The 16,127-nt window shown below is 53.2% G+C and overlaps 1 protein-coding gene and 1 non-coding gene across 4 annotated transcripts; both read right to left on the reverse strand.

Moving 5' to 3' along the window:
- Positions 1–851: 851 nt before the first annotated feature.
- On the reverse strand, positions 852–16,085 carry UBFD1 (ubiquitin family domain containing 1). Of its 3 annotated transcripts, XR_004967604.1 has the most exons (8): positions 15,890–16,068; positions 15,368–15,700; positions 14,013–14,221; positions 11,258–11,323; positions 11,026–11,131; positions 9,554–9,622; positions 6,928–7,010; positions 5,422–5,480 (listed from the first exon to the last, which is right to left on the reverse strand). XR_004967604.1 is itself a non-coding variant. In XM_036309714.1 (7 exons), exons 1-7 carry the CDS (start codon positions 15,912–15,914, stop codon positions 4,311–4,313), a joined length of 933 nt encoding a protein of 310 aa, XP_036165607.1. In that variant the 5' UTR covers positions 15,915–16,085; the 3' UTR covers positions 852–4,310. The 3 variants fall into 3 exon arrangements, 2 of the variants coding, with proteins under 2 accessions (XP_036165607.1, XP_036165608.1); XM_036309714.1 differs by lacking the exons at positions 5,422–5,480; positions 9,554–9,622 and adding an exon at positions 852–4,421 and having other exon boundaries at positions 15,890–16,085; XM_036309715.1 differs by lacking the exon at positions 9,554–9,622 and having other exon boundaries at positions 5,181–5,480.
- LOC118657109 lies at positions 12,731–12,849 on the reverse strand. The gene has a single exon (XR_004967849.1). It is a non-coding gene; the product is annotated as a 5S ribosomal RNA (ribosomal RNA).
- Positions 16,086–16,127: the final 42 nt, after the last annotated feature.

Raw genomic sequence — 16,127 nt, forward strand, 5'->3', positions numbered from 1 at the left:
GGAGAAGCACCCCCACTTGCATGTGCACCGGCTGTCCCGACCTGACAGCCTCTGGGCGCAGGAGGAAGAGGTCACTGCTACTTGCCCTAATGGCGTCTGGCTTGTGGATCCCAGATGAGAAAGGGGTGTCAGCTGTGAAGCTGCAGGTGTGATGTGCTATTCAGGCGACAGGTTACCTCCTCCTCCCTATCATCTGAAGGAGCCTGAAGCAACCATTCAGAACTGGGATCAAACCCGGAGGAGCCCACTGCCGTGAGCAGCCTGTGGCAGTGCCAGACCCTACGGCCCGACAGCACCGCTTCGGGGTATGAGGTACCGAAATAACGGAGAGAGTCAGGAGGGGCCATGGGACCAGAGTCTCTGGGAACATTTACAAAGCAGAGGGAAGGCGAGAGTGTCCAGTGGAAGTGGTGCTGGTGTCATGTTTGTTCCTGGGTCTTTGTGGCTGTGGCGGGAACTGGAGCTCCACCTCAGTGTGTCACCAGCCATGTCCTCCGAGGCTACCTGGCTGGGTGAAGTCACAGAGGCAAAGCCAGGTGTACAGACAGGGAGGTGGCATCGCCTCCAACACCTGGAGGCCGGAGCGGGAGGAGGGTTGTCCCACCAGGAGCATGGCCTGGCAGTGACTTTGACTCATACAGAAGTCCATCAAATCAAATCTCTTTATCAACTCTTTTTTGCTGGATATACTCAAATTTGGATATACTCAAAGTCAAATGAAGAAGACAGGAAAATGGTTGACCATAGCTGGTTAAAAAAAAAAAAAAAGGCTCCAGGCCCAGTTCCAAATATTGGTCAATCCCCAGTATGGATTAGGCGCATGAAGAAGTGGAAGGAAAAAGGAGACGCAATTAATTATCAAACTTTAATTGATAGGCTAATCTTACAGGATAAACAATAAGACAGCTAGTCAAGGTTACACTTTTTAAAAAATCCAGCAGCGCAAATCTAACAGACTAGATACGTTCCTCTCCTCCCAAACAGGCATTGGATTAAAAACAAACCAGACCAGAGCAGACACAAGAAACATGGTACTTACGTATATTGTCAATTCATTCTGGAGAACTCGTTAAGAAAAAAGAAAGCGGTTCTTGACATTTGGAAAGCAGCAGGCCACTCGGCCTGCAGGGAGATGGGCCAGATGTTCTGCACCGGAGGCCCTGACCACCGTTAACTTCAGAGAAGCCACTGGGCCCTACTAAGAAGGAAGCAGGTGCCAATCCTAAGTAGAGATGACATTGTCACAAAGCCTTAAAACAAAGGGCCAACCTTTCCCAAGGCAACAGGCAGAACAGAGGCAAGGAGACTGTGGCACAGGGTCCATCCCGTCCCTTCCTGCTCCGGCGAAGACTGGGGGAGCCAGAGAGCGAGCCCGGGAGCTCTCCCAGGCACATGGGCACTGAGGGAAGGGGAGAGCAAGCCCCTCCTGGCTGAAATACGACAAGTTTCCAGAGCCCTGGGAACGCGGCAGTTCCTCTCTCTGGCTCTGGGAAGGCAAAGCAGCAACTAAGGAGACTCCTGAGGCCTCGCTGGCCTCCTGCATCCACGAGTTATAGGAAAGGACATCCTTAGCTCAGTTCAGCCTCATTAAGGACGCGTTACTACTACTTGCAGAAGGCCCATCAGCAATTAAAACACACACACACAAAAGCACAAAAACTTAACATCAGAGTTCAGGATTCACAAGTCTAGTTCTCTGCTCAGGCTGACTGAGCGGCCTGCCCCCAGCAGGCATTACTGTCATTGGTTGCCAAGTGGCCTCCAGGAGGGAAAGAAAGGCGTGGCACCAGTGAGCCAGGACCTGCAGGAGAGGAGGTCCAGCACGAATTCCAGGAGAGAGCAGCCGGGAGGCTGAGGGACGCGCCGCATGGACCACAGGCCATGCCCGCCTGCTCCCACACCGGGAGCCCTTCTCGGAGCCAGCTCTTCCTCGGTCCCCCCGCACGCCTTGCGCCACTGTGAGGGGCAGTCAGGACCCCAGAGAAAGAGCTGGTCCATCGGACAGGGAAGAACTGCACAGAAACCATCCTGACAAAACACTAACACTGTGAGGCCTCTGGAGGGAGAGCAGGCAGCTTGCGGACAGACTCCGTCTCGGCACATGCTGGGCCATAAGAAAACAAATGCAGAGACTGCTCCCGGGACCAAGTGACAAGACTGCAATACTGCTGGGACCCAGACTCGGACCTAAATCCAACACCTCCCCAGGGGTTCTGGCCCGTCACCTCTGCTCTCCGAGGGCTTCCCACAAGATCTCCATGATTGTTCCGGCAGTCAGTGAGCCCATCAAACACACCGACGAGAGACGTCAGTACATTATTGTGAATATACAGCATTTCAAAGTAAGGGGAAAAGCACCATTTTACTTAACATAAAAAGGCTCACGCAGGCTGCGGTCCTGTCTGGAAATGACGCCAGCCTGAGTGCAAAGCGGTTTGGCTCGTGGGGAGCAGGGAGAGATGGGACAAGTTGTCCCTGGGACGAAGGGAGGGCAGCTGGCACGTAGCCAAACAAACAGGGTAAATGCAGACCTGGCGGGAAGGCCCTGGAGAGCAGCAGGGTGAGGCCAGTCTGGGGAGGAGGACGCTGCTTCCAGAGGAGAGAAGGCGTGTGGCCCTGCCGCGACAAGCCTCCAGGACAGGGGCACTGGCCAACAAGCCGAGCCGAGGCCGCCTGCCACGTGCTGGGCCCTGCAGGAATGCAGGCAGCAGGACAGAGGCTGCAGTCAGTCACTGCTCCTGTTTCCAGGGATGGAACAGCAGCTTCTGGGACACTACCCTTCACCGATGTACTTCTGCCCCAAATGCGAACTGGGAAGGGACTACACCGTGAGAAGCACGAGCCTGTCTTTGCCGGCTGGATTCCTCAACTACAGTTTGGAGGGAAGAGTGTAGAAGATCACCGTTCACTGGCTCACACAAGCTAACACATTTCACAGAACAAGGAGAACAGCCTGGAATCGACTGCAGGTTTGGAAACTCTCCAGCCAAGCCCTGCTGAGAGCCTGCAGCAGCGAGGGGAGGACTGCCAGGGCGGCAGGGATCAGCACAGCACAGGGATGCCCCTCACAGGAGCCTTTCCTCATTCGGTCAACCAAGCCACAAGGGACACCAGGGTTCACATGGACAAGGAACGTAGGGGCTAAACCAGACAAGGGCGAGCTCATCACAAAAGCAATTTATCCCATAGTTGCTGTTGCAACACATCGCCAACCCACGAGGTCAGATGTCCTCTTGCTGAGAAAGGCAGCATCTTTGAACGAGGGAGGCAGAACTTGAACACAATGCATGAGCGAAGGGACAAATGGAGAAGCACAACTGAAATGACCACTGGGCTGCTTCTTGAAACTTTCCAAGTGGGCCTGTGGCTACACAGATGCACACACGGTCTCCCACGGCACCACCTGAAGAGGCCTGTGCCCACTGGGAACTGTGGATCTTGGAGCAGCACAGCTAGGCACACTCACGCCAGGCTGGGCGTCAGAACCAATCAGTGAGGGCTGCAGGCAACCATCAAGGAGGCAATGACCGCCCCAGAGATCGGTGCCCCAAGGCCAAGGTGTTTAGACAAGAGTCTGAGATACTCTGCTGCTCACCAGACACCAGCACGCGGGAGAGCTCCTGACCGAGACCTGCTGCGCCCCCTCCCACGTGCATTCGCGAGCAGCAGCACAGCGGGAGGAAGGCCAGGACAGGAAGCAGTGATGAGGTACAAAAGGAGGAACTGACATCTTTGGGTTTTCAAAACAAAAACTCCTATCTAGGAAGTGAGAAAATACAAAGGGAAAGAATTAAGTCTGAGTCAATGGACAGAAAAATATGGCTTACCAACCCTCCCACTTTGCATAAAAATTTTTATGAAAAAGAAATAAAACACCCCAACTCATCAAAACACAGTCCAAATGTTTGCAACCAAAGGTTTATGAAAATATTTGTTGAAATCACTTTTTAAAAAAAGCAGAAAGCTTTTGACCATTCCTTTCTAAACAAAACCTTGGCAGATCTACTCTCAAATACACTTAAGAGTATTCCACACAACACTTTCCGAGTTCAGATTTATTGGTTTCCACTGTACTGACTTTAAAAATGGTATGAAGCTGACTGCAAGAAAGGGAACCGGTGATTTAAGTTAGGATTAAGCTAAGGGTGAAAGAACATCACCTCTGGCTTCGGTCACCACATCACCTTAGATTGGGTATAGATTGTGTGTGAACAAAGTTCCAGAACTCTGAAATCCGGGGGTGCTGCAGGCCTCTCCCAGCAATGTCCTTCACTGTGGGTCAGTCTCCTGGGCCAGAGGTGAAAGTGCTTTCAAAAATACTGCCACTTCCCCAGCACAGTGTCTTTGATTGCATCCACATATTGAGTTGGAACCCAGTACACCCAGTAGTAAGAGGCTTCCGTGGGGCCCAACTGAAACGCCTGGAAGGGAAAAGGAAAACCAAGCGACACTTCAGAGGTCGGGAGGCTGAGCGGCAGCACAGCACGCACAGGGGAGGGCTGAGAGGTGGCTTCATCAACGGGGAAGGGGGAGACCTCATGTGGGGAGGGGAGCATTCTCTTGTCTTGTCCAAAAGAGGAGCAGCAGCAGGAGGAAGCAAGCAGAGCGAACCCTAAAGCAGTGGTTCCCCAACTCGGGTGCACATCAGAGCCCTCTGGAGAGAGGGCGTGTCACAGCAGATTGGTGGCTCCCCTCTTAGTCTGGGACTTGGAGGGCTGGTGGGGCCTGAGCATCTGCAATTCCTAGGAGCTCCCAGGTGAGTGGCACTGCTGATCCAGACCCTGCTGGGAACCACTGCCCTAGAAGCAGTCACACATGCACAGCAAACAGGTGAGCGCTCGAAGCAGCACTGCCAGCAAGACGAGCACTTGGAAACCGCCTGCCGTCCACTGTGAGGGATGCACAGCTAAAGTGATGTGGCCTGGTCATGTGAACATTGGGTCACTTTAAAAGGAATGAACTGGATCTATGGTAAGTACAGACAGATCCTAATGTCAACCCAGAAGAGCAAGCAGCAGAATGACACGTACCACGATATGACTTAGGAAAACCGATAAAACACAAACACAGTGTTGAAGCCTGTTCATGGACATACATGAAAACGGAAGCAGAGCGGGGCAGGCCAAGTGGGAGATCGTGAAGAGGGCAGTGGGGAGGGGAGACAATGGGGACGAACTCACTGCTGGTAAATTATCTTTTATTTGAAAATGATTCAAAACAAGTTACAAAATATTTGCAATGGTCACTTCTTGGTGATGGGTATATGGGTTTGCTTAATCGTCTGTCCTTTCCTGTATTTTTTAAGGTTTCTCTAAAAACGACAAAGCACAGCCACCCCCTTCTAACGTGAACTCTGGCATGTTAAGCTAGTGATATGGCGTCTGCAAAGAGGGAAACAAATCCTTTCATCGGGACAGAGGGAAGGTGCTGAGTAACGGTGCGTAAAGAGGGGCGATCAGAGCCACTGCTGCCAGAAATGACTGGAAAAAATGAGCATTTAAATGAAATCTAAGGCATTGCCCAGCCACACCAATCACTTAGGAGCTGTCCCCTCAACTTGTATAAAACCCTCTCACCAGGCTGCCAATCACCAGGACTGCACACACTACAGGGCCAAACTGGGAAGGCACACGCTTCAGAGGGCAGTGCAGGAGCCGGATGAAAATACCAAAATCCAATTTGAGCCCAGCCGGCGTGGCTCAGTGGTTGAGCATCAACCTATGAACCAGGAGGTCATGGTTCGATTCCCAGTCAGGGCATATGCCCAGGTTGCACGCTTGATCCTCAGTGCAGGGTGTACGGGAGGCAGCTGATTAATGAATCTCATCATTGATGTTTCTATCTCTCTCTCCCTCTCCCTCTCTGAAATTAATAAAAATATTTAAAAGTAAATAAAAGATAATAAAATAAAACCCAACTTTTAAAGCAAAAAAATAACTGAGTAAGCAAACAATCCACGTGCAGACCTTTAAAGACTCCAGAGACCAGGTGGCGGGCTGCCACAAGGCCCATGATGTGGTCACCTCTCAGAGGGGCACCCAGGAGCTCGGAGCCAGAGGCTGACAGACACCGACAGGACAGGAGAGGGGCAGGGCTGGCAGACCCTCCCAGAGCCCGGGTCTGCCATCTGTCTACAGAGCACTGCCAGGATGCTAGCTCCCCTTCTGCTGGGACCTCCCAACACGTCCCTCTGCTGTGGACGTTGTGCCACACCCATGGTCAGCACACTACTGTTCCTTCTCCATGGGACAGGCCAACCCAGCTACATCCCTGCTGGTCGGACACTGAAAACTGCCTCTTCTGACAAAGGCAGGCGGCCGCCCTCCCCTTTCACTGCTCAGGCAGGTCCCTGTCCCAGCGTTTTTAAAGTGGCCCCTGCAGACAGCGCTGGGAAGCATGAGGACGTGCCTGAGCTGCTCCGCTGCCTGAGCTCTCTCTGATCTGCACAGACAGGCCAGTGCCTGCGCACATCCTGTCTCGGGAGAGCACAGTCTGCCGGTCAGAGCAGACCTCCCCAAGAACAGTGTCCACAGATCCATCTCCCCACAGGGTCCCCTTGCCATGTGACCGTTGCAGCCTAGGAAGGGCGACAGCGCCCCAGGAGGAGGCCTGGGGGTCCAAACACCAGGACTAGGGGGAGGTTTAATTCTATGCACAAGAAAAAAGTTAGATGAAAGCCCGCAAGCCCTCCTCATTACAGTTATTTTCCTGGTCTAAGGACAAAGCATTATAGTAAAAGGGAGGCAAAGACACCCAACATACCCCCTTAAACCGCTGGAAAAACCGGGGTGGGGGTGGACGGGAGTCGAGAGAACTAGGACTAAGTCAAGGGCGAGTTCTAGAAGAAAGCCCGGGGCCTTAGACGGGCGTCTCCTGGAGTGTCTCCTCGGTCACGCAGTCCCTGCTGGAGCAGCGCGGGCTACTTACCATCATGTGGTAGTCCTCGTGCCCCTCGATGGGTTCGCTGACCACGTTTTTAATGGAGCCCATGGGTAGCTTCTCGGTCCGCTCTGAGTTGAGAGGAATGACAGCCGTTATTCACAGGCCCTCCTGTTCTACTCCTGGGACGCAGCAGTCCCTCATCAGGGTGGTGGCTCTGGAGCCTCCTGGAGGCGCACATCCTCCTGCCCTCCAGGGGTAAGGAACCAGCCCTTCTGACAATGGCCCGAGAGCCCTGCGTGGGAGCTGGGACTTCTTAGGAGCGAATGGGGACCAGGATGTGGCAATGCCACAGCAGAGTATCTCTTTCCTGGTGTTCTTTTCAAAACTCTTAACAATGAATAACACCCAAGAAATCCCACTGTACCCTTACTGCCCAAGCCCAGCACTGGCTCAGGGCTTTGGTGCCTGAGACAGTCGAGAGCCAAGAACAGAGGCACCAGCGTGCCCCGGGGTTCCCACAGATAGGAAGGGAGACTGTTGGCTGTGAACGACCAGGCTCTGACCCAAGACCCTGCTCACTTGCCCCCCCAGCCCCTCCCCTGGCCTGCACACCCCCATATACACACACGGAAGTCCTCTTAGAACATTTATTACCTCTATGATCAATAATCAAGAGCACACGGGTCAGAAGACAGTCTGCAGCAAGTTTAAGGGCAGCAGGTGTGAAGGAGGCAGTGGGGGGGGGGGGGTGGCTGCTGGAAAGGGCAAGCGCCGCAGAAGGGGGCGGGGCAGGAGAGGTGGGGCGTCTGCCGACAGGAAACCACCCCGGAAGCAGCAAACACCGCAGGGACTGGAGCAGCTCTAAGCAGTTAAGTCAAGATTAAACCACACTAAAGCCTTGGTAGACAAAAATCTGGAAAAGGTGAAATCTGAAAACAGGTAACTGACAAGACAGCAGGAACTTCGAGGCCGGGTTCTAGTCGAGGGGATGAACTGAGACATTTTATTTCTGTCCTGTGGGCCTCGGCCTGTGAAAACCGGGGGTGGGGAGAAGAGACCCGGAGGGTCACGCAGGCTAGGACTTTTAGCGGCTCTAAAGCAGTGCCCCCAGCCAGGACCTGACCAGCTGGTGTATTTAAGATAGAAACTTCTTTTTTATTTTTATTTATTTTTTAATCTTCACCCAAGGATATTTCTCCACTGATTTCTTAGAGAAAGTGGGAGAGAGAGGGAAAGACAGAGAGAAGTACTGATGTGAGAGAAACACATCGATTGTTGCCTCCTGCACGAGCCCTGACCAGGGCCCAGGCTGGGGAGGAGCCTGCAACCCAGGTACATGCTCTTGATCAGAAGCGAATCCGGGTCTCTGGGTCCACAGGCCAACATTCTATCTACTGAGCCAAACCGGCTAGGGCAAGATAGAATCTTCTTAAAACACCAACCACCTTGAAACGTCAGCAGTTTTCACAGGAAAATATGGATTTCTGGCTTCTTTTGAAAATTCGGATGTAAGAATCCTGGGCCCACACTTCCAAGTGGCCATCAGCTGGATTCCAGGTGCGAATGCCCTACCAACAGGGCACAGGCTCCCCACGGCCTCACCTGTGCTCCCCTTTCTCATTCCCTGCCTGTTCTCGCTGCACTAGCCAGAGGCTGAGTCCTGCCTCCCACAGCCAGAGTTCCCGCCACAATGAGGAGCCCGTGAGCGTCCCCTGGAGAAGGAGGCCAACAGGAAGATGAAGCCAGTGCTGGGGGCCCACTCCCGGAACGCGCTGTCCTCTGAGGGTGTGGGCGACACCCAGGGGACGGCACTCATGGGCGCGTGAGAGGGCGGGTGCCAGGAGGCAGGGCTCTGGGAGGGAATGAGAACCCAGGACATGAATTCATGGCCACGCCCCTTAGCAAGGCTGGCGACCAGGAGGCTCAACAGCTCTGCCACCCACAGGTTCTGTGGAGCTCTCCTTCGCGCCCAAGGGTGGCCGCTCCCACAAGCGGAAGTGGGAGCCCCGCACAGGCACCGTGGGTCCTCGGCAGCCCCTGCACACTTTCCTGTCGCACAAGTACTCCCTCAGGGGCCAGCCTGGCTGCACCTACCCGCTGGGCCACTGGTCTTTCCTGGGCGGCCTCAGCCACTGCCTCCTTAGGCTGCCCAAGTGGAAGAGGCAGGGCTTTAGCGCACCGCGCACTGATGGAGGGCTACGCCAAACCACCTGCGAGCATGGAGAAGTGAGGAGCTGACAGGCGGGCAGCTCACAACTGAAGAAACAACAGGGGTGACGGGACCGGCTCTGCACAAGACAGTGACCTATTAAAGGGGCCCAAAGCCCTTGAAGAATGCGGGAGCCCTTCAACAGTTTGCAAAACTTGCTCTGATCATGCAGTTAGAATCAAATGTGAAAGAAAGGACATGGCAGGTTACCAAACAATTGTTAGAAAACTCAAGCGCTTTTGGCATGTCATTCTTTGTTCACTTTAAGAACCAGGATAGGGGTGAAAACAAGAAACTTACTTCCGTATTTTGGATGATAAAAATCTCACTCCCCATTACCCCAGCCCTGATTATTTTCCATGAAATTTTGGTCCCATCTGAAGCAGAATCATCTAATGGCCTGTCCCTGAAACTCATCAGCCTCAGAGGATAGGGCCCCCTGGTCTTCTCTTTAGCGTTTACCTCGAACACTGACCATCTACAGTGCTGGCAGAAACAGGTGACTTAGGCATGCTCGGTCCCCTCCGGAATCTAACAGGGGACAGACAAGTCGGAGAGTAATGAGTGCTCTGGGGACATAAATGAGTGCTCTATTTGGGGGGGTGGGTGTCAGGAGGGCTTCATAGGAGGACATTTAAGTAGGGCCTTGGAAGAGTTTATTACTCACAAGGATGGGAAGAAGGCTTGCAGGGAAGGACAGAGCATGAACAAAGGCACGGAGCTGTGCGGAGCGCGTGGGAACATTCAGCAAGCAGTGCTGGACACATAGGGTATGACAAGGTAAGCGGGGCAGGAAACTAAATCAAAAATTTAAAGGGGCCCTAACCGGTTTGGCTCAGTGGATGGAGTGGCAGCCTGCGGACTGAAGGGTCCCGGGTTCGATTCCGGTCAAGGGCATGTACCTTGGTTGCGGGCACATCCCCAGTGGGGGGCGTGCAGGAGGCAGCTGATTGATGTTTCTCTCTCATCAATGTTTCTAACTATCCCTCTCCCTTCCTCTCTGTAAAAAATCAATAAAATATATTTTTTAAAAATTTAAAGGGGTCCCATTCTTGAGAACACTGAACACTATGGTTAAGCATTTAAAGTTGGCTTTAAAGAGCCAAAGGTTTATGAGCACAAAAACCAGTGAGGGGGGAAAAAAACAGTCCAGAAGGTGGGCTGGGCAGAAGAAATCAGAGATGGGCAGGAAACAGGTTAACTCCTTTCAAAGACCAAGTGTAGAGATGCTAGGAGTCTTAAGCAGCACAGTGGAGTGGCAAAGAGATGACTTTGGAGCGCTGCTGACAAGATTTTGATCCTTCGGGGGAAGAGAGAGAGAGCAGTCAGAGTTACCTCCCAGCAAACAGCAAGCCTGGCCCACCGTGCACAGGGGTCGGTGGGGCAGGCAGAGGGCAGCCAGGGCGGGAGGGCTGGTCCCCAGCACTAAGAAAACCGATGTACAGGGGCCAGGCGGGCGACATAAACGAAGGATGCTGGCCACAGGCAGGTTAGATGGGACAGTGAGAACGGTAGCAGGCCACGTGAAACTACTACTCAGTCCAGCTGCTGGCTATCCGTGAGAATCCAAGTCCAGACTGGCTAAACCTGGTGATTTTTTTCAAATGAAGCCAAAAATCGGATCAAGCGAAAGCTCCAGATTTTTTTACAGATTGTGTGTAAACAAACAAAACCCTCATCTAAGGGCCAGACCTGGCCCTCAGGCCACACATCTGGGACCTCTGGACAGCCAATGTTGGATGGATTGGTCTTCAGATCAGACTAAAAATGAGGGGGCAAAGGGTCCAAAGAGAAGCATCTAAAGCAAAACCAAAGCCAGGAACACGCACAGCACAGTGCAGAGATTTGAGAATGAGGAGCAGACCGGCACTTGGGAGGAAGTGCGCCCGGAAGCCAGAGGCAGCCAGCCGGCCAGCGCGGGAGTGGCCACGTACCTTTCGTGCCGATCCACAGCTGGTCTTGTTCTAGCTTAAAGGTGAGTCTCACTTTTCCTCCGGACTTATTGTACATGCCAGACAAGGGGACTGTGGGCAGGCGCTCCTGTGGTGAGAGGGAGGGACCACCATCAAAGGAGGACAAATACAGGAGAACAGACGGGACGAGACGGCAGCCCAGGCAGCCCAATGGGCCTGGTTTTGAGAGTGTGCACGACAGAGCATGGCTTACCTGGGCCCCCTTCACAGATGGCATCACGTCTTCAGGTTTCCCTTTATCCAACACTTTCCTGTGTTGCTGCAACGCAAGTCAAAAGAGCTCATTAAATGAAAGTAGACTGCATTTCGTTACATTCCCACCTCTGAAAAGCAGGACGAAGAAAGCCTAATGTTCTGTTCAAAAGCTTGTACTGCCTACAGACAGGGCCTCCGACACGACAGAGCAGCCCGGGCAGCAAACACTTGTGGCTGGAAGCTTGGCGACTAAGCGCTCGATATGGGGCTAGGACTGAGGAAATGCACCCCCAATTTTACTGAATTTTAATCAATCACACCTGGCTGCCACACTTAACATCAAAGTTCTAGAAAGCAGGACCTTACAGACTAGTTCAAAGAAAACCTATTTCCTCCCACAGTCCTCACTGAAAGGATTCAATACCAAGCTAACAGCTCCTGACAGGTTCAAATTGGCAGCAATTCTGCCAACTTACACTCCCAAAGACACCTGGCCTGATGCTGGGATGCAGCTCAACTGCCTGAAGGGGCACTGCCACCATAAACGGGGACTTGTCTGCTGCAGAAGTCTTCCTGCTGCCCACCCTCAACCCCAGCTAGACACAAAGCCTGAAGAACCGAATTTCCCAAGACAAATGCTGATTACTCAAGAGCCTGACCCTATTAGCAAGTCTCTAACCCAGCCCACCCCAGTTTGAGGCAGATCCTTATGAGTTCTAACAAGGCTCCCCTGAAACAGCTCCTGACCGGCCCACGTGCCTGAACCCGATTTCCCTCCCATTTGTGGCTGTATAGACACAGACACTGTTTAGCAAAGCTAGAACTACAGAGCAATGAGTGGGCAGAGGGTGAAAAATTAACCTAATTTAAGCACCAGGTGGCCATAAGGCTCACTGGCATGGCAGAAACCCTCCAATGGGAATAGACCCACCGCTGCCAGACTGCTAACAAAGGATCCCCTATACAACAGTCCCAGATTTCTGAGCCACTGATAAAGTCACAAAGATGGGGTCCTGTCATTAGGCGGTGTTATGCCTCATAACTGGCGTTAAACACTGCAGCATGGATTACAGTCTGAATTTGACTCATCTCTCACAAGTATCTTTGGAAGAATTTTCCCTGCACTGTGGAACAATTCTAAGCCTGTTAAGCGATCATTTGTAACTCAAAACCTGTATTCAAGAGACATGTATGCTCCCAGGTGTGGCCAGTGGGAATGCTCTCACATCTGCATTCTCGTATCTGACGTCTCACACATGTGGTAGAGCAAGACGGGAATACGGAAATAAGCTCAACTGGTTATAAGACATTTTGACCCCACAATTGGGGGTGGACGTGTCCAAATAAACACCTTTTAGATGGTAACATAGGTGTATAACTCCTTATTTTAAACCCCATAAACAGATGTTTTGAACTTTTATGAAGGCCAAAGGTTTTAGGGTATTTGTGTGTGTGGTGTTTTTTTTTTTTAAGCCTACAGCACCCAGTATTCCCAGGTGGTCTCCCATCCAAGTACTAACCAGGCCTGACCCTGCTTAGCTTCCGAGATCAGACGAGATCGGGCGTGTTCAGGATGGTATGGCCGTACACTGTAATATTTTTAAAATACGTTATATATCCTCCACAGGGTTGGGGGACGCACACTGCCACCAGCTACACTAAAATTTTTATGGTAAAACATGACTATTCAGCCAAAACCGGTTTGGCTCAGTGGATAGAGCGTCAGCCTGCGGACTGAGAGGTCCCGGGTTCGATTCCGGTCAAGGGCATGTACCTGGGTTGTGGGCACATCCCCAGTAGGGGATGTGCAGGAGGCAGCTGATCGATGTTTCTCTCTCATCGATGTTTCTAACTCTATCTCTCTCCCTTCCTCTCTGTGAAAAATCAATAAAATATATTTTTTAAAAAAAAATGACTATTCACGTTAATCCTGGTCAGGTTTTGCTGCCACATTTACAAAAGCACGTTTTGGGGGTTTGGAAACGCACACACAAGGGAATATGGACTGTGACAGAAAACTGTCCTTCCCACTGTTGGTCCTGTGCCCTGGTGCCTGGTCACTAAAGCCAGCGTTCGCCAGCTGGACGCTCCCCCAGGACACAGGTTAGGATGAGAACGCCTATTTTCCTGGAACACTACCAAGAGCGGGCTTGCTGGGTGACAAGATCACAAGTGATGGTTCTTCCACTAGCATCCTTTGACACTGCAATACACTGACCTCCAAAATGAGCCACAGAAGAGGAAAAACCTGGCCCCTATTTCAGGGACCAGCAGGGGAAATCAGCATAGTTCTCTTCCTAGTGCTTCACTCGGCTTCCCGAGGTGTCAGTTTTAGAGGAACCTCTGAAAGCTACTGATGCTCATGTCTTTCCAGAAATGGGCTTGTTGACTTGTGGGAAGCCACACACCAAAAGGCAAACGTAAGCACTTGCACTGACTGGGGAATCAGTTCTAGCAATGCACTGTTCTCTGGCACTGAACAGGAGAAACCCACGTCCGATTTGAAGCCTGCCCCTACAGAGGCCTTATCCTAAAGGAGATAGACTTGAGACACACTGACCCGCCAGATGAGACAAAGTTGCAAATCTCAGGTAGTTGTCACCTCCACTCAACAGCCAGCGGCACCCAACTGCTGCCATAAATTTCCATCATGGGCCCTGTCCAAAAAGGAGCTTATTCTAGGGAGAATATAACCAACCGCGGCTCCAGAAGCCTCACACTTCCCAGAACGAGCAGTCACACGACGGACTCACTTTCTGCCTGCACAGCGGCTCCTTCTTGTTCTCTTCGGCCTTGGCATCCTGCTGCGCAGAGTCTTTGGGCGTGTTTACTGCTAAAACATCATTTATCGTGGAACCAACCACCATGATCTTGGCTCCGCTGGTCACCTTTATTTCCCTCAACGTCTTATCCTCGGGGACAAGTCCCTTATACATGACTTTCTGCATGGCTGGCGGGAGACCTTGGGAAAAGGAGGCAGACAGTGAAAGGAAAATCGGAAAACTTACTTGGACCAGAGTACTTGACAACAGATCCCAAAGTGAGTGCTGCTCAACCGCCTACTACTTTTGCACACTTGGGCAATTCACCACCTGCCTCAGCCTCAGTTCCCAAACTTTGTAATAGTGACGACAGTCGTTCCTTCTGTATGGAACTGTCTTAAAGACCACAAGACAGGACAAACAGTATTTAGTGCAGCTCCTGGAAATTCAGTAACCGATAAAAATTAGCTGTCATTCATTCCAAGTTGTCCCTCAATCTTCCAATCACTCCAATATTAAGTGAGAGTCCACAGGCCTCAGGGATACAAAAACCCATAAGGACCAAGTTCTTGTTTTTACGGAGCCTACAAGCTACACGGAGAAAGCCTAGACCAGTGGTTCTCAACCTCCCTAATGCCGCGACCCTTTAATACAGTTCCTCATGTTGTGGTGACCCCCAACTTCGTTGTTACAAAGTGAACATAATTAAAGCATAGCGATTAATCACAAAAACAATCTGTAATTATATCTGTGTTTTCTGATGGTCTTAGGCAACACCTATGAAAGGGTCGTTCGACCCCCAACGAGGTCTCGACCCACAGGTTGAGAACCGCTGGCCTAGAGGGGAAAAGAATCATTTCAGGTGGCCAAGTGCTGTCCACCAGATGAAATTAAGTAGCAGGAGCACCTGGGAAGGGGCCAGCGGGCCGGTCACCAGCAGCGTTTCCTAGACTTCCCTTATGAGAATCACCTGATATTCGCGAAAAACAAATCCGAGGCCACATTCCAGCCCCACGGACTCAAAATCTCAGGCGGAGCAGCCTGGAGTCTAAACCTTGCAAGTGCTTCAGGTGGTTTTTATCAGGTGTCCGGGCAGCACTAATTACAGGCTTGGGCCTGGGACTCCGGGCGGGGCTGCAATCCCAGCTCAGCCGGCCACTTAGTGCTCTGCAATGCCAGGCCTCGTCTTGCCCATCTGGGTAATGGGCATCCTGGAACCCACTCCCAGGGCCGCTGTGAGCACGGCTGCTGGGCGAGCGGTCAGCGCGGTGCCCAGGCGGCGTGCGCTCCGGGAACCGGGGCGAGGCGGGGAGGGCGGCGGGGCTCCGTGCCGCGCGCGGGGTTACCTGTAATCGAGTGAATCTTCTGTTTCAGCTCGGAGCCCGTGCTGTCCAGGGGGAACTTCACGTCGTGCTTCGTCTTGTTCCAGATGATCTTCAGGTCCACCAGCTCCCGCGCCGCGCCGCCGCCGCCCGCGTCCTCGCCATTGCTGACCGAGGCCTGCGCCGCGGGGTCTCCGGGGGGCTGGGCCGGGGCCGGCTGCAGGCTGCCTCGCGCGGCACAGGCGTCCTCGGCCGCCGCCCCCGCCGCGGCTTCGGCCTCCACGCAGTTGAGGGACCGCGCGGGCGCCTCGGCCGCCACGGTCTCGGCCTCCGTGTCCATGCCAGGCTCCTCCATGCCTGCAAGGGGGGCAGGGGGTGGGCGCTCGCCGCGGGCTGGGCCTGCGGCCGGACCCACGCGTGCGCCGCCGCACCCTGGCTCCCGAGTCCGGGCTCTCCCCCCCACCAGCCCCCGGGCCGGGCCGCGTCCCCGAGGAGCGACCGCTTCACCCGCGCCCAGCCCGGCGCCCTCCACCCCGCCACACTCACCATCCGGGGCCCCGGCCGCCGCCATGATGATTGTGTACAACACCCACCGCGCCCGCAGGGGCCGCCGGGAAAAGGCGAGCTGGCGGAGATTGGCCCCCGCAGCAGCCCCTAAAATCTCGCCCAGGCTAACCGGAAACAGGTGGAGGTTTCTATGGAGACCCGCCTCCTCCGCTTCCCGGGCTCGGCCCCTGCCACGCTTTAACTTTCCGCGGCCGAGGGGGCAGGGCCCGGGAAATCG

The sequence above is a fragment of the Myotis myotis genome, unplaced genomic scaffold (assembly GCF_014108235.1).
Source record: "Myotis myotis isolate mMyoMyo1 unplaced genomic scaffold, mMyoMyo1.p scaffold_m19_p_5, whole genome shotgun sequence".
Classification (NCBI taxonomy): Eukaryota; Metazoa; Chordata; class Mammalia; order Chiroptera; family Vespertilionidae; genus Myotis; species Myotis myotis.